Here is a 17,564-nt window from a genome sequence, read left to right on the forward strand (position 1 = left end):
GCCATCCCGCGGCCGCCCCGCACTCCGCACCGCCGGCTGGACCCTTGGTGCGCCGTCCCTCCCCGCTGCCCCGCACTCAGCTCTGGCATCGCGTCTGTTCCCTCTTCTTCTTCCAGCAGAAAGGGACGTGTGGGAGCGGGCTGACAGGCGGCTGAACACGAGCCAGCTGTGCCCAGGGGGCCAAGAAGGCCAGTGGCATTCTGGCCTGGGTCAATAAGTGTGGCCAGCTGGATCAGGGATTGTCCCCCTGTACTCGGCACCTGGAGCGCTGTGTTCAGTTCTGGGCCCCTGACTACAAGAAAGACATTGAGGTGCTGGAGCATGTCCAGAGAAGGGTATCAAGGCTCGTGAAAGGTCTATTGAGAACAATTCTTATGAGGAGGGGCTGAAGGAGCTGTGTTTGTCTAGAAGGTTCAGAGGGCACCTCATCACTCTCTACAACTCCCCAAAAGAAGGCAATATTCAGGTGGGGGGGTCTGTCTCTTCTGCCGTAAGAGAATGAGAGGAAAAGACTTTAAGCTGGGGTATAGGAAATTCAGACTAGATATTTGAAACATGTTTCACTGTTAAGGTAGTCAGGCATTGGAATTGGTTGCCCTGGGAGGTGATGGAGTCACCATCCCTGGAGGTGTTTAAAAGGCATCTGGATCTGGTGCTGGGTGATGGTTTAGGGGTTACAGTGGTAGTGCTGGGTGGATGGTTGGACTCGATGATCTGTAAAGTCTCTTCCAACCTTGATGATTCTATGATTCTTGCCACTCACCCATGCTCAGCTCACAGCCACTGGCTGTGAGGGGCTGCAGGGGTGCTGGTGACCCTGAAAGGTGCCTTCAGGAGGGGAGGCAAGGAAGAAAAGGAGAGCTGTCTGGTTTCTCCTGTCCATATTCAGGACAACATTGTTTTCTGCTGCCCTCTTTTACCTTAACTTGTGGCTTCTGCCCTGGAATGGCTCCTGAAGAGTCTCCAACAACAGAAACTGGGAATATTCATCAGGCAGCACTGGGCAATGTTGCTATCAAAAGAGTGTCCTGAAAGTGCCACGCCTAAAGTCCCATGATGCTGATTAACCCTCAGGCAGGGGCAGCAGGGCGGCACATTCCCTCCCTGTGCCTGCAGGAGCTGCCATCTCCTCCAGGGCAGTTCAGGCCGAGATGATGTTCAGCCTTGGTTCTGCCAGGGCCTGTTCAGTGGCTGCTGTGTTGGCACTCTGGGGAGAGAGGACAGAGGTAGTTGGTGTCCCATGCTGTGATACTGAGGTATTTGGCACTGACAGGTTTGGGTTGTCTGTGGCTGAGCCCTGAAGGGTAGCCCCCCAGGCCAGCATGTCCCTTCAGAGAGCAGCTGGAGCTGTGACTCAGGCCAGCTGGGAAGGGCTGCAAGTTCCCCATGCTCCCAAATCTGCTCTGGAGGCATTGACCCACTCATGCCTGTTCAACTGCTGACACTGTGGGAACAGGCTCCTACCACATGCTTCCTTGGCTCCCTGGGGCTCAGCATGAGACATTCCTCCATTTCTCCTTGGGACCGTGGTATCTGCATACATGTCCTTGGATTTCTCCATTCCTCTCATTCTGGAAGTGCTCTGTGCTGTTCTCTTGGGAGAAGGGCTACCCTGATAAGCAAGCAGTACCCCAGACTCGAGGTTCTTTACACATTTTGGTTGTTGTTGTGCTGTGTTTTGCTTTGGTTTGGGTTTTATGGGCAATTCACTAGAGGAGCGATGGAAAGGGGTAAAATGTACAGGTGGACACATCTGACAGGTCTAGCTGCAAAAAACATTTTGCACAGTTCACCTCTTTTCGCTGTCTCCTGCCAGTTGCCACGCATCTCCCTCACAGGCCCCTAGATTCCTGTTCATCAGAGTATCACAAGCCCAAATACTCTTGGCAGAAAACCACAGGGAGTTTAATGAACCTGCTGTAGCTTACCAGAGCGAGCCTTTCTGACATGAAATCACTGTCAGCAGTCCACTTGGTGGAAGGAAGAATGTCATTCTGAAAGGAGGACATCAACATGTTTCCTTTCCTTTCTTCCCCTCGAATCTCTTTCCATGTCAGGCGGGAGGCAGTGCTTGGAGCAGTTTATCCTCACTTAGTTCATGCTTTGGTGCAGAAGGACCTCTAGTGTCCCTTCCCAGCTGATGCTTTGGCATCACTGCACTAGCTTGGTATTTCTTGATCTCGAAACTTTCCTACATACCGTGGAATGAGATATGATCCACAAAGTGCATGTAGGGGAGTGGCTGGGAGAGATAAGGCTGGGTTGCTCCTCCCTGGGCAGAAGTCAATTACTGTATGCCCCAGCCTCACCTTGCTTTGCTTCCATGGCTCCTCCACAGCCTTTTTTCTTCACCTCAGGGACTCCTGGTGCCTCTGTGCACCACGGCTGCTCCATTTACATATATTACATTAAATACTCCTCTCAGTAATGAATTTTCCACTGAAGTTCAGTGAACACCAGTGTAAATACGTAGATTCATGTTGTGCTTCTTGGGACTTTTGTAGAGTGCCCAAGCAAAATCTCTGCTTAGTATTCAGCAGCATAAAATTCTCATAAGCAGGTCAAATTTAATTAATCAGTGGCAGCTATTAGGAATACAACAAAAGTGATCTTTTGTGTTTTGATCTGTTTCACACGGTATCCCTTATTTCATCGTCAAGATTGTCCTGCATGCATCACTCCAGTGAGACAGTGTGGGAGGTGGGGCAGGCAGGGTGGGCTTTCTGGGACAGAGGAAGCTCACAGGGTCTTTGAACGCGGGGGAGATTTAGCAGAAACTATGTGAGAATGGAAGCAGATGGCTTTTAGATGCTGATGTATTTCCAAACCGAGCGTTTCACTTGCGGTTTCGCTTCCCCCAGCCAAGCAGTCCCTCCGGGTTTGCGTGGGCTCTTGGTTGGGATACAGCTGAGCAGCAGAGTAGGTCTCTCCACCCTCCACAGCGTGGACACGGGCGGGTCACTCTCCAAAGTGAATAATAAAGTCAAAGGGCGCATTCGCCACATGGAAGACCCCGGCATCCCTCCACCTGCCTTCTGCTTTGCCCTCTCCCACCCGGGCAGCAGCAGCTCCGCATGCTGAAGAGAGCCGGGATCTCAGCGGAGCCCAGTAGCTCAGCCTTTTCACCGCAGGAGTCAGGGTTTCCCAGCTCCGGGCTCCCAGGTATCGGGAATCCCTCTCGCTCCTCCTCCCGCTGCCGCAGCCCCTGATGAGTTTCGGTTTCCATTTCCCCGGCGCTGCCCGGGCACTCCCGAGCTGCCGGCGGGCCAGGGATGGCGAGGAGACGGCGGCAGCGGGGCCGGGGCAGCGGCACGGCAGGTACGGAGCGGCGGGAGCGGCGCGGTCGGAAACGCTGGGAGACCCCCGGGGATGGGTCCGTGCAGGTGGAACCGCTGAAACTGCAATAATCTGCTGTGCTGCCCCTCGGAGACGGGGCATGAGGGGCTTAAATGTGCCCCAGTGCGCAGCGCTCGGAGCGGGGGACTGGAAGGAGGACGAAATGCCGGGGAATAGACAGGGATATTCCTCTCTAGTTCCATGTCTGATATGTGAGAAGGGTGGGCAGCGAATCTCCAGAGGTGTTAGGTAAATCAGGGCAAACTTTGCTGATGACCGCCTTTCAGTCTTGGACATTCTGGGTCTCAGACACTTGTGCTGGAGCAGAGCTACATGCGAGAAACTGAGTCCCTGGTGCCTCTAGGTCAGGAGAGCATCTGCAGCCCGTCGGCTCTAGACAAGGAGGTACATCCTTCTGATGTAAAGAGGCAAGGAGTGAATTTTCCATCATTGCTTCTTCAGCACCTTGTAAAGTGCTTGATTCGAAGGCGTCCTATCCCCAAGGCTGTGACAAGCCTGGGGTGGCCAGATGCCTCAGGAAATGCTTTGTCTCCATCAGATAATTTCCACGGGTGTACAAAACCAACAGACTGTGCTTCTGCTGATTTTTCAGTAGTTGTCTTGGGAGCAGGTGGCTCCCAAGGTCCTTTAGTGTGGAGTCATCCAGCATGAAACAAACCAGTGGGTAGGCAGGACACTGAAACCCTAAGAGGACTGAAAAAAATAGTCACACACAATTGTCTCACTTTCTCCTGAGAAGCAGAAGCTCTTGCTGAAGGCAGTAGCACATTGAGATCTTGGGAAGGGGTGGTTAAGGTGCCTGCTGCCATAGCATGACCATCATGTCTGTCTGTGTGTGTCCTGCAGGGCGCACACAGTCGCAGAGGAACGAGGAGGTGCAGTGCTCAAACCATGATGCAACACATAAGCTCATTCTCTTCCCTAGCGGGAAGCTTTCCGAACACTGGGCTAAAGCTTCAGCAAACTGCCCCCAGGCAAGGTAAGAAGCTTTCACAGAGTGGAGGTGTGGATGGCAATAGTCAGAAAATGCAGCCTGCTTTTCCCCAAGGTAACATCCCAGAGTTTAAGGCATGTTCCTGTTGTAGAGGGGGAACTGGAACACATACCTTCCCAGTAGCCAAAACTTTACGTTCTTTTTTAACCCAGCCAGAAGTGCACAGATTTTGAGGATGATACCAAGATCCGAGCTGCTTGGGATGCACATGAGACAGGTTTCTCTCAAACTTAGTAAGGATCAGTAGAACATACCAGAGCAATGCGGACAGCTTGCAAATCACCCATGGTGTCTTCACTGCAGATGAAAGACACAAGCATGTGTCACAAATCTGAACCATACCACCTTCTGATGAAGCTGTGAGGGTAGCCATCATCTACAAATGGCCCATCAGTTTGCTGTGTGACTTTCTTGTCCCAGGGCAAGATAACAGAATCAGGCTGAGCATGGTTCTTTTCCAGCTTCTTAGGAAGCAAACCACAATGAAATTAGTTAGCTCTGCTACAGCAGGTCAGCATAAGAGAAGGGTGAATCAGCTTACAGGTGACCTATATTCCACATATTTCCTGTTAAAAGCGATAGGGCTTGGTGAGCAGAGGATCTTCGTCATTTACTTTGTCTTGCAGCACAGCATCTCTTTATTTTGATTGTTTTTCCTTATTTTCTAGGCTGGTGCAAGAACTGGGAAACCAAAATATTGTTCAAGTAGCATGTGGGGACCAGCATGCCATGGCACTATCCAGAGGTAGCCTTTTTCAAGAACACTTTTCCTCCAAACAGGAGTCATGCTTGCTCTTAGAAGGCAGTGTTTGTACTACTTGCAGTAGTTGGTGACACCATTATAGAATGATGAGCAGTAGGGACACAAAGAATACTGGCTGTCAGTGCTGCTCCTTTCTCCTAGCACACAGGGACCTGCAACTCTCTCCAGTTCCTAAGCACTGCCCCTCCACAAAGGTGTGTTGTGCAGAGCAGATGTGGCTGCCCCACTCTGCAGTCACCAGACCAGCTCATTCTTAACTTGAAACACCTTTCTGATTGGGAACTTCTTGCAAGTATGACTTTAAGGGCAAGTACTTCCTGGCAAGTATGATTCTTCTTGCTGTGCTGAGTCACATGGCAACATGGGACTGACCCAAAGAGGTCAGAAGAAAACAAATTTGGCCACACATGATAGTCTTGCCTTGGAGCTAGGTCCCTGAAAACAGCACTGAGTTTTGCTCCTACTCCCAAAGTGCAAATACTCAAGAGAAGCAGCGAGGCTGAGCTGTTTTCTTTTGTTCTGTGTGTGAAGGGGGTGAGCTCTTCACCTGGGGCCAGAACACCCATGGACAGCTTGGAGTGAAGATCCAAACCACATTTACTCCCAAACCACAGCTGGTGGAAAGACTGAAGGGCATCCCACTTGCTCAAATTGCTGCCGGAGGAGCTCACAGCATCATTGTATCACTCTCTGGAGCTGTATATTCCTGGGGAAAGAACAGTTTTGGACAGCTGGGACTCGGAGACACGAAAGGTAAGGAAGGAAAGCACCAGGAGGGTGTTTTCTGGCCAGTGGGCTCACCAAATTGCTCCTCAGTATTGTCAAGCGCCTGTGGAGCAGTGCTGGACAGTAAAGTCTTTCGAAGAAAGTATATCTGGATATGTTCTTTATTTCGTGACCATGAAAGGCATGCAGGAACAGTGTATTTAGGGCTTGTTTTTCTATAGGAAACTTACAATTATTTTATGTGGCTAATTGGATAGTGTGGGCTCTTAAAACCTCTGAGGTCTTACAGGTCTATTTCCACTCCTGCCTTCTCTCCAGGAAGTCTTATGTGAAAGAAATTAATTTTATGGTTTTTTAATCTTCTTTAATTCTTTGTAAACACAAAGCGAGAGAAGAATTTAAAACACCTCTTGTCTTCAGACTTAGAATGATAGAGAGGAGTTGCACTAGACAGACAGAACATTTAATCTGAATGTGTCCACACACTTGGGAATCAGGTATTTTGAAGCCAAGTACCATTTGGCAAGCAGATATGAAAAGCACTGCATTTTGTTTCAGACCAAAGTAAATGAAAATAAATATAAAAAAACCCAGAACATAATGAGAAAGAGTACGTTATATTGGAGGGAAAACGACCCAAACCCAAGCTGTAATTGCATTAATTGCTGTAAGAAAGGTCTGAAAAGCACTTGTTTCCTAACTTCTTCTGTATATGAGACCCCCTAGTACTCTTTCAATTTAGCAGTATTATCTTCTTTCCAGATAAGGACTGCCCAACATATGTTGGAGCTCTAGAGCACTGGAAGACTGTGTTTATCTCATGTGGGGAAGATCATACTGCAGTTCTCTCCAAGGTGAGTCTGAAATGGAAAGTCAGCATCTGAGACCTCACCTTGTGAGAAAAGATACACTGCTAAAAGTCAGTGTGGAGAAATTGGGATGGTAATTCTTCCACTTAAGCCTGGAGGTGGTCCCCAAGGGATGTTACTTAAGCTGTTGGGAAAACTGTTTTTTTTCTCATATTCCTATCACCTGCAACCTTTTGCAGGGATATGGTGAATGGGAATACTGAGGGAAAGAGGTGCAGTTTAACTCCCAGTACTTTCTGAAAACAAATTTTAATCGTACTTTGGGGACTTCAGAAGATGTGAACGACATCTAATTCACTAGGGTTTACTTGTATAAATAAAATTCTTAAGCAACAGGGAGTTATTCTCAAGAGTTAAATTGCTCTTTTCAGGAGCTAAATGATTTGGACCTTACAGTGTATGATTCAGCTTGATGCAAAGTGAACCCTCCTCATGTTTGAATCAGGGATATTTTGAATCAAGCCCCTTATAAGACATATCTTACTGGTTCTCATTCTCGGTTGTGACCAACAATTTGAGTGTAGTTAATAATGCAGTGATCCTGTTGTTTGTTTCATTTCAAGGAGGGGCTGGTGTGCACCTTTGGAGCAGGAGGGTCTGGCCAGCTGGGTCACAACTCCACCCGGAATGAACTCCTGCCTCGAGTGGTGGCTGAGCTGTGGGGAGCAAGGGTTTCACACATTGCCTGTGGCAGGTGGGAAGTGCCAATAACTTGTCTTCTAAGGAGTGATGGAAAGGGGTGAAATGTACAGATGTCTTCTAAGGTCAATGCCTTAGGGAAATCACTGAATAACAGTAGGGAAGGGAGTCACCAAGATGTTCAAATCCCTGTATCACAATAGGTCAGTGCTGTCAGAGTATCCATCCACTGTTACCGCTAAAGATCAACAGATCACATGGACACAGGTTGAGGTGTGGTGCAAGAAAGGGCAGAGTTCATTTTTCCTCCCAGGATTTATAGGTTTCTTACCATGGCCAGGGATTGGATGGTCAGGATAACACTTTCTCACTGCACTGGCCATGAGAGATGCCCATCACAAGACGTGTAACAGAAAGAATGTACACATATCTATGTTTACAGTTACTGTCCTGGGAAAGTCCTTAGAAAACTATGTTAGCAAGCTCAGAAACTGAGTTTTCAGGGCGACAATCCACTGTGCAAGTATAAGCCAGAGCCCCAGTGAGAGCAGAGCCCTCAGTCCCTGGTGAGCAGTGGGGGAGAGCTGCAAAAACCACCAGAAGCCCTTGATCTTTTCTAATAAATTAAAGTACTGGGTTTGTACTGGTTTCCAAAGCGCAAAGGACTGTCAAAAGCATGCATCGGGAAAGCCACTGAATTCCCATCCAGACTTCCAAACTGGTAGATTTTTAATAAGAATTGAAGAGCAGTGATAATTACCCAGTTTCACTTTGCCCTTCTGGAACTGGGCCAGAAAAACTCTCCTGACAACTCAGCTGGGCTTGGTATTTGGCTCAGCAGCACAGAAGCTGCACATTTGAAAACAGAAGAGTATGAAGCAAGCATGGCATAGCACTATTTTTGTACGTGGAATCGAGGTAAATCACAAACATCAGAGAGAGTATAGGAAATCTGAGCTCATAGGTGTCTTTATGGCTGAATGTTTATGCAATGAAGAGTTGTAACACTTTTGTTAAAGTGATTCTTTATCTGCACTGTCAGGACTTTAAAAGACAAGCTTGAGATCTACACTCTGAAAATGTATTTGCAAATTTTATTCTGTTTTGCCCTGTGTTTTTTGCTTGTTATGACTTTTTTTTGTTTTTTTCCTGAACAGACAATACACTCTGGTCTATGTCCCTTCTTTGGACAAACTCTATTTCTTTGGTTCTGATGATGGACAACTGGAAGATGAAAGGAAGCCAAATCAGTTGATACCACTTCCCATCAATTCACCAGTGAATACTGGAAAATCCTGCCAGAGTAATGACCACTGCAGATGTATACAATCTGTATTTCTTTCTTCCATGGAGATGTTTGCTTTCTTGATTTCATGTTTACACTGAAAAGCAAACATTATCTCTCATGCTTGCTTGGCCATCCCAACAAATTGTACCAGGAGTTACTCCATTTGCTGCTTGATTATCATGGGTAATAGCCTCATAGAATCAAACTTTGAACAGATAACTACTATCTGAAGGGTTTTTTTACTGTTCCACTTTTGTGCACTTAACTCTCTGCAGATGACTGTCTCTTCAAATGTTCCTAAGACAATCTTTTTGTTCTTTCACAGAAAAGGATGCATCAAAAAAAGGGATTAAAGTTACTGCAGGAAAAAACCAAAGTTTTGCCCACTTCAAGGAGAAGGTATGTGCACACTTGATCATAGCTTCTGATTTTACCACTGTCCACATTACTGCTGGAAACATTTGGATTTTCCACTGTGCTTGTAGCACTTCAATTTTATATATGTCTGTTGTAGTTTTTTCTGTGCTTTACCTACAGACTAACTTGTATTGCAATTATATATGTTCTGTGGTTAATGCATGTGCATCATGCTGGATGACCATTGGTTTGTTCTTACTTAGGCTGAAATTTTCTTGTAATGATTGGGTTAAAAAAAAAAAGAATCCCATCTGCTACAATTTTAATTTTGTCTATGTTTTCATGTATTTCACACAGAATTCATATTTGAGCAGAATTGCCACTCTGGAGGGTAAAGAAGTGGATGCATGGATTTCTAATTCTAAACGTCGTAGGAGTATAGAAAGGTAAATCAGAAACTTGCTGTTTGGGTTTGTTTGTGTTTTTTCCCCCTGATACATGATTTTCCCTAAAAATTATTACTCTTTGGAGGCTATTGTAGGAACTGTTGTTCAAGAATTTAGCCAAGGCACAATCTTGTACCCAGGCACAAAGCTGATGAGGAGCTGACAAGTTGAATCTGTGAAAGATCCTGCATGCATACCAAGGCCTTGTGCAAAAAGCCTAATCCAGAGTACCCAAACTGGAATGCTGTGACAGCATTTAAAAATTAGTGGTCACTTCTTTAATTACCCATTTTCAAAAGCAATCTGTATATTCCACTGTGGGTTGCCTTACATTTATATTCTTTCTCAGGTTTTATATGGGAGATTATTTTCTTTGGGAAAGTGTGGCTCCAGCTGCTGATTTTGAGCATTTTGAAAGCTTGGAACTAAATATTTTCCTAACCAGAATGGTTTGGTTCATGTGAAAAGTGGTGGTTGAGAGGGTGAAGGAGAGAGTTCTTTCTAGATCTCAGTAGGAAGGGCCTGACAGAAAATTGCTTGATAAAATAGCTGCCTCAATAAGAACAGGATCAGGAATACTGGGAGTGAGTAAGTCTGATGTCCCTTTAGGCTCTGGGAACCCAGCTTTGGTGCAGCAGTAAATTGATAGCCTGATGGATTTTCCCTCCACGTGCTACAAAGATCCTGTCTGTGGACGGGATTCTCCTCCTTCCCATGTTGCAGAGCCTTTTATTCTGCGTAACAAACAAAAGCAGCTAATGTTTGACCTGTCAGGAGAAGAATGGCCATGATACCACAACTAGAATGGAGTACTGGCTGGCACTAGAGCAGGTTCCCTCACAAGGCCCAAGAGAGCAGATGTGGCTTGCCAAAGATCAGTAGCTCCTTGAGTACAATGTCTTCTGCAACACTAACAGAGAAGTGGTGCTAAGAAAAGTTTTGTATGGTCAGGTGCAGATGCCCTTGTACATATTTTTTTGTTTGGGAGTTGAAGAACTGCACCTGAGAACCTAAACTTGACAAGACTGACTTTTTGGTTTTTTACTATCAGGAATATCAGACTGATTTTTTCATCTGAGGCTTGCATCAACGGAAGCTTCCTGGACAAAAGGTAGCACACACTGACTTAGATAATCTAACAGAATATATTGGCTGCATGTAAACTGACCAGAAAGCGTTATTTTAGGTCACATATGTAGAAAAGATTTGTTTATCTGGATTTGCAAGAAGCAAGTCTTTATTTTTCAAAGTTCAAGCTAATATTAAGATTTTTATAGCCCTGGTCCTACTGAAATGTACTAGAGAGTTCACATTTTAGATTATCCTTCGGTAATAATTGTCAGATGATGATAATCCCTCCAGGCAATATTACAGCTCTCAAAGAATCCTTAATAGCTCCTTCTGGCACTGAAGTCGAAGTAATTTTAGGGTGAAATATAGGAGTCTACCATTAATAGTTCACAGCCACCCAAGACAGAAAGGACAGGATGTTAATCAGGTCACAAAACAGTGGCTTGTATTGTCTATCTTCTTAGAACACATGAAATTATACCCAGGGGAGCTGGAGTTGAACTTTCCAAGTATTTTCTGATATTACAATGCTTCATTATTCAGTAGAAAAATTATTTGGTGTTGTTTTTTATTTTATGTTGTGATAGAGACAAACATTTCAAAACTTCCAAAGAAGTCTCAGGCATAGACATGTCAGAAGTGAAACGTTTTTATAAGAAGATCAGTAAAAACCAAACAGTCTATCAGGAGGTAAGAATTTGATATAAGGATGCTGACTACACAGATACTGATGAGCTTTGGATTTGTGCATGAAAATTAGGAATTTCATGCCAACATAATTGCTTTGGCAAAATATAATTGCATTTTAAACCCTGTATCTTTTTTTTTTTTTTTTCCCTCCAAAGGTACAACAGGCGATTCTGAATTTACTGACATCATTGTCTCCCTCTCTCATCTCACCTGAAAATTTCAGACTCTACTTGATCTTGCCTTTTCTTCTGAATGGGAAGGATATAGACTCTTTCCCTTCTTTGATTCTTCTGGCTCAAGCCATCATGAAGCTCCAGCCAGAGGGCCTGCAAACTCTTGGTAGGGTTTTATGATGGTAGAACTGAATGATTTAAATGCTTGGTCATTTTCTGCTGCAGAACAAGTGTTATTATCAGTGATGTAATATGTTCCAGAGCTTGAAATAATTGCTTTTGATAGACATAGAAACATGGGGACTATGCAGCAAGGCACAAGAATTTAAAACTAAATTAAATAAAATAATAAAATTCTATATGTGGTTTAGTAGTTCTTGTAGTGCAAGTTTAAACTTTATTTTTTTGCTTAACTTATTTGATAGAAAGAAAAAAAGCAGCTTCATCCACAAATTGCAGTGATTTGTATACTGCCTGTGACCTCACTAGCTGTTTTTTTTCACAGAATGCCTATGGGCAAACCTAGAAACATCCAATTTCAAGGAGCTGGTCACTGTCTATCAGAGGGTTTCCCAGAAAATCCTGTTTCAATTTGTCCTGGACTGCAAAGCCATTGGACCAAGCTGGCTCTTCAACATGGACCCAACTGAAAGTGCACCTCTGCAAATACTGCAGATGCTTTACCAGGTGAGAAAGTGCTTGGATCCTGATTAGACAGGGTGTCTCAATGTAGTTTAGAGTATTTTAATACTCACTTGTTCAGTTCTCTGGGTTTGACACTGCTTCAGGAATCTCTTTGGCTCTACACCAGCACAGATTTGAAGGAGTTCTGCTTGAGTTCTGCCAAACTGAGTCTCCATAGAAATGAAGAGTTGAAGCATGTTATAGTCCCTGGCAGGGGGAAGCATGTTTTCAGTGGTGTCAGGAGTGGATCCATTGATGCCTACACAGCTATGGATGTGGTTTCCTCTATGTAATGTGCCCATTCCTCTTTCTGCTGGTACGATCCCTCACCCCAGTAACTGCTCAGAGTATTTAAAAGACAACCTATCTGCTGGGCACATTGTGGCTGCCACAGTAATGCTCTGTAATGCTTTAAGAGCCTGGAATCCAGACAAATTCTCTGGGATAACAGCATTAGAACCTCCTTAGCTGCACATGAACAAGGGAAATGAAGCAAAAATGGTATTCTTCTGGACAACCATACTTTCTCCTGTGGAGATGATCAAAGTTCATGAAGGTCAAGTGCTCATGCACACAGTATAAATCAGAGAAACTTGTTAAATTTTGTTCGGACTTGAATATCCTTTTGGATGAGAATGCAGAATTTGGTCTCAAAGTTTAGACTCTCAAATATGTATTTATGCAGATAAAGAAACTCAAAAATGCAGCAGGCCTACTCTTCTCTAAGTGATTACAAGATTTGGAACTTTTCACTATCCCGCTGCAAGTATCTTTTCCAGACAACAAGTAGGAATCACAGAAACATGAAAGACACTCCAAGGGAAATACACTTTTCCTGATGGAATCCTGTTAAGGGATCTTAATTGTAAATGAAAATTGCTTCCCTGCTAGTTCATGGCCATACATGGCTTTCTAAGACTTCTCATTGTGGAGCATTGTGCTATCTGTAGCACTTGTATCACTTAACTTCTGTGCAGGGTATCAGAGCCCTTACTGAAGAAAGCCCTGTGTCTTGGTTTGAAAAGACAGGTGTCTGCTAAGGAAGGCAGGAGCCTCCCTTGAAATGGAAAATGTAATCCCCCTCCCTCCGAATTATTACAATTTTGAAATTAAGGGGCTCTCAGGCAACGATACAGGAGTAGGAATAACAGTTCTTTACTAGTATGTATAAATAAAAAAAAACCAACTTAATAGAAAAATTAAAATAAAATGCAGGAGTACAAAAAGTACAGAGTCAGAATACAACCTGACACCCTGTTGTGTTGGGCAGGATGTTGGTAGCAGTCCAATTAAGTGGTGGCTGCAGTTGTCCTGGAGTGACAGGTGTGGTTCTGCTGAAGCAGTGATCCTGTAGAAGGGTGTTGTTTTCCTCTGAAGGTCCAGTGGTGGCAGAGAAGGGTCTGCTCTTCCCCTGGAATCCAGTGGAGAAAGGCTGCCTGTGCTGTTCTAAAGCTCAGAGTGTATCCAGGTAGGAATGCTTGGCTCCTCCCCCTGGGTGGAGCATCTCACAATGGCATGATATAATTTTATCAGTCATGAAGTGAGACTCAATGGCCCATTGACAGAAGCTCTCCTCCTGGAGTTATGAGGGATGGGTCTTGGAAGAGATAAAGGACACTGCCCCACCTGGTTTTAACAGCTGGTAATAGAATATATCCTTTTGGTTACAGCTTGCTTTGCAACCTAAGGCACCCTGTCAGTCCTGTACTGCCAGACAGACACAGCTCACCAGTTCTGCTGCTGATATATTGCATGTTTCAATGCAGGTGAACTCCAGAACTGGTTTCAGAGTACATGAAAACGACTTCCATGTACCTGAAGTGAAAGAGATTATCAACTTATATTCGTGCTTCAATATAGTAGTAAGTACAAATCTCACCAGCAGTGTGAAACACTCTTTTTTCTTTAATTTAAATCGTTTATATACATATACATATATATGGATGTCAACTCTGGAGACTAACCCAGCACATCTCAGACATTTCATTTTCCCTAGTCCTCCAATGCTCTAAATTATGCAGGCCCTTTACCATCCCAGTGCTCCAGCAGCTATAATAGAGCCTTTCCTGAGATGATCCCTGGTTCTTAGAGCTGGAACTGCTCTCCAGCATCTTAAGCAGCTGTTTGCTTTGAACTAGTAATCACTGTGAAATAGCAGCAGGAGGGATGGTTGCTATACTTTGTGTTACTCTGGATTTCATAATGTTTAATTAAGATAAATATTTTGAGGTATCTTCATTTATTTAGAAACCCTATTGAGCATTTCAATGTACTTACATCTTAAAACAAAGCCGTGGTAATAAAAAATAATCTGTGGTATTTCTTGATGACACAGAGTGAAAATTAGCTACCAAATGCAGTCAATGTCAGAGGAAGAAGTATGAAATGGAAATGTGCATAGTAGGGGTTTTCTTTGGCAAAATAAAGTAAGCTTTCTTGCTACTTGGCTGGAATTTTTAGGGCAACTGCTTAATTCCTTCATAAGCTTTTGTTTGCTAATATACCAATTTTGTACCAATTAATCAGAGTGGAGGAGGAGGTTTGAGAAACAGCATAGAATTGAAAGCCAATTAAGACATTACCTGAAGTTGCTGTCTTATAACACTGGAGGTGTAACACTTAAAATTAGATTATTTTTAGACCAGTATCTATTTTTTGTAACGCAGCAGTTTTTAGAAACAATATACCATAACCTGAGTATCCAGGACATTTTGGTTTAGCTGAATTAAGGAAGATGCTGTTAAACTCTCTGTTTTATTCTTGAGGCACTACTGTAGACAAGTGTCTGTTTGCCCAGAGAGGTTTCTCTCTGCTTCTCACTCACAGGAGTGTGCAGAAGCTGTTTTTAGGATGTAAACCTCTGTTAGTGCGGTGCTCATGCATACAAGGGCTCATTTCAGAGACATGGGAGTTTCCTAGGGTACAGACTGGCAGTTCAGTCTGCACACATGTCCCTGAACTCTGGTTTCACAAGGGAAAATCAGCACGTCTTTTCCTTTCTTCCTTGTCCTTTCAGACAGTCCTAAGGAAGCTGAGCAAGTACCCATGCATCTTTGACAGAATAAACAAGATCCACCTCCACGGAACAGAATGCAGGGTTCTGTCCAATATCTGTCCTGTAAGTGCAGTCAATTTTGTTACCAATCAGAAGAGATAAACACACTGCTAACAGACTATTACTTCAATCCTCAGATACCCCTTATGTGGATCGCTGAAAAATGGAAATTTTGCATCAGGAGACAATGCCTTCTGCAAGACATATGGAAAAATTTAAAATCCGCCTCAAACCAAGATTTCAGGAAGATGTTAGAGGTAAGATACTAAATTGTATTACTTGTTAGCTCTAAGTATCTTGCTGCAGTGTTCCTTGATTTTCCATGTTGGTAGAAGGGTTTCAGTATCCTCTAAGCATACAAGAGAACTGCTTATTAAATTATTACAAAACATGTTCCATAGACGGTGTAGAGTAAATCTGAAGGCCAGTATTTTACATCCTTATTCCAGGCAGCTTTGTTGGCATAAGTTAAATTCAAGTGGAAGTGCTATGGGGTGGCTGTGAGGTTGCTTTGGGGTAATGGAATAGAATTGCTCAGTTGTCAAAGTCCAGCACTGTTGCTGCTAGACTGACTTTTGAGACTTTATACTAGTACACTAAAACCCCAGTGTCTGGGGAACCAGCCTGAGGGGTCAGCAAACAACACAGCCACACAATGACATTTCTCTCATGGAGATGCTGTCAGAAGGGAAAGGAAGGGTACTGCTGGCCAGAGAGATGAGCATCTGATTATAATGCTGGTGTGTCCATGTGCCTCCTTCGTGGCTTCCACACGTTCTGAAGGTTCTGAAGGCTGTGTGGCAGTTGTGTTTCCCACAGGAATTGTGATGCTGGCCCTGCCCTGCAAAAGCCATTAGCTGGCTGATGTGGAAACAGGAGACCTGCCCAGAGCAGAGCTCAGCTCAGGGACCACGTGCCCCACCTGTCACTAACACAAAGTCTGGCACCACGTGGTGCCACAGGAACCACGGACCTTGGTGCCCTATTATTCAGTTCTGGTGCTTTCCAAGTGACCTTTCTTGTCAGCCAGAGCTGTCAAAGCTTTTCTTTCCCATTTACTCATCTTAGGAGAAGATTCACAATGGCTCCCAGAGCTACCTTTCCTTCCTGCTTCCTCACTACACCAGCTGAGAGAGGCGTTTATTTACAGAGTCGCAGTGAGGGTGTGCTTTGTACTGTCCTCTAGATTTCGAGTCTCCACCGACTGTACAAACTCTGACAAACAGCTGTCCTTAGCTCAAGTCAGCCTTTGCTCTTGTGAACACTGCCTTTCACATTGTGCATCACAATATTATTTACCTAGTAGCAGCCTGAAAAGTAAAACCACACTGTTGGTATCCCACAGCATTTACAGCCGGGTCCAGTATTTACAGCTTGGTGCTTCATTGCAGCAGGTAAAGGACACAAATGTGTTTTACGTTGCAGATACAAACTATCCAAAAGCAAAACATAAAAAACCCCTTTCATTGTAGCCTTGACCTGCACCCTTCAAAGCTGTGTCCTATTAGAAAGTTTTTTAGACAATACTGAGAACTTGGCATGTGGCACTCTCATCGTGGCCCTAGAAAGAAAAGATCTGCAGGTACTGCACATACAGACATGGGTATCATCCAAGAAAGAAATGTCTTCATTTGACTCATGTCAAGTTTTGTTATTAAACACCAGCCTGATTTATTTTAATTTTTGGTCTTCTGACAGTGAGACAAACATATTTCAGTACACACATCTGGTTAAAAAAACCCAAAGCTCTCAAACAGAGATTCATATCACTGCATGTTTTAATTTTAATTTAGTTTATTCAGTCAGAGTACAGTTCTTCCTTATGAAAACTAAGGTTTAAATTAGTGCCACTACAAAGGCACAGCACTCTTGAAGGGATAAAACAGAGAAAATTAGTGCTTCTTATTACTCCTACTCTTCATCTGCGTTAGCAGAGTTAGCAATGGCCTGCTGCTTCATAGTTCCAGATCCTACCAGGAAAATGATGCCAGTCACTAGTGCCAGAATGAAACTCTCTCAAATGAACTGCAATACTTGATTAGATTAAACAAATTATGCCGATTTAGAGAAGCCCAGGGGTTAGCAAAGGCATCACACTAGTTGTGGCGAAAAAGCTTAATCCCCATCCAGGTCCACAGGTGAAAGAACACATAAACTGGTACTGTAACAGGAAGGAGGAGGCTGTAGAAACACAGGCTGGTTGTGCTGGTGCAGCCCTGGGGGAAAGTTTCATCTACGCTGGCCGAGTAGAACAGGCCTGCCAGGGACAGGAGGGGAACGAGCACAGTCAGCGTGGGCAGGGAGGGCAGCAGCCCTGCTCCGGCCATCAGGCCCCGTTACCGCCGTGCCCGGCGGCTCCTCAGGGCTGCTCCGAGCCCTCGGCCGGCGGCTTCTTGTGCGTCATCCTGGCAGCCTCCGGAACCATGTTCGGGATGCCGTCGATGATGGGGTA

General features: G+C 44.6%; 2 protein-coding genes across 4 annotated transcripts in view; one reads left to right on the top strand and one right to left on the bottom strand.

The window, feature by feature from the left end:
• Nucleotides 1–3,118: 3,118 nt before the first annotated feature.
• Nucleotides 3,119–17,564, top strand: part of LOC107203466 (probable E3 ubiquitin-protein ligase HERC4) — a 20,761-nt gene continuing 6,315 nt past the window's right edge. Inside the window, exons 1-16 of one of the 3 annotated variants that reach the window (XM_015625633.2) lie at nucleotides 3,228–3,318; nucleotides 4,204–4,336; nucleotides 5,020–5,096; nucleotides 5,646–5,867; nucleotides 6,603–6,694; nucleotides 7,273–7,403; nucleotides 8,506–8,651; nucleotides 8,962–9,035; nucleotides 9,351–9,439; nucleotides 10,491–10,550; nucleotides 11,098–11,200; nucleotides 11,356–11,539; nucleotides 11,879–12,060; nucleotides 13,824–13,919; nucleotides 15,074–15,175; nucleotides 15,250–15,369. In XM_015625633.2, the coding sequence (XP_015481119.1) occupies nucleotides 3,273–3,318; nucleotides 4,204–4,336; nucleotides 5,020–5,096; nucleotides 5,646–5,867; nucleotides 6,603–6,694; nucleotides 7,273–7,403; nucleotides 8,506–8,651; nucleotides 8,962–9,035; nucleotides 9,351–9,439; nucleotides 10,491–10,550; nucleotides 11,098–11,200; nucleotides 11,356–11,539; nucleotides 11,879–12,060; nucleotides 13,824–13,919; nucleotides 15,074–15,175; nucleotides 15,250–15,369 (1,857 nt within the window). In that variant the 5' untranslated portion in view covers nucleotides 3,228–3,272. Of the gene's footprint in view, nucleotides 3,319–4,203; nucleotides 4,337–5,019; nucleotides 5,097–5,645; nucleotides 5,868–6,602; nucleotides 6,695–7,272; nucleotides 7,404–8,505; nucleotides 8,652–8,961; nucleotides 9,036–9,350; nucleotides 9,440–10,490; nucleotides 10,551–11,097; nucleotides 11,201–11,355; nucleotides 11,540–11,878; nucleotides 12,061–13,823; nucleotides 13,920–15,073; nucleotides 15,176–15,249; nucleotides 15,370–17,564 lie in introns of all 3 variants that reach the window. The other 2 variants (XM_033513622.1, XM_019006455.2) reach the window with 2 other exon arrangements.
• Nucleotides 16,759–17,548, bottom strand: PIGY (phosphatidylinositol glycan anchor biosynthesis class Y). Its single transcript, XM_015625634.3, has one exon. The coding sequence runs from the start codon at nucleotides 17,437–17,439 to the stop codon at nucleotides 17,209–17,211; it is 231 nt and encodes a 76-aa protein (XP_015481120.1). The 5' UTR covers nucleotides 17,440–17,548; the 3' UTR covers nucleotides 16,759–17,208.

The sequence above is a fragment of the Parus major genome, chromosome 4 (genome assembly GCF_001522545.3).
Source record: "Parus major isolate Abel chromosome 4, Parus_major1.1, whole genome shotgun sequence".
In the NCBI taxonomy this organism is placed as follows: Eukaryota; Metazoa; Chordata; class Aves; order Passeriformes; family Paridae; genus Parus; species Parus major.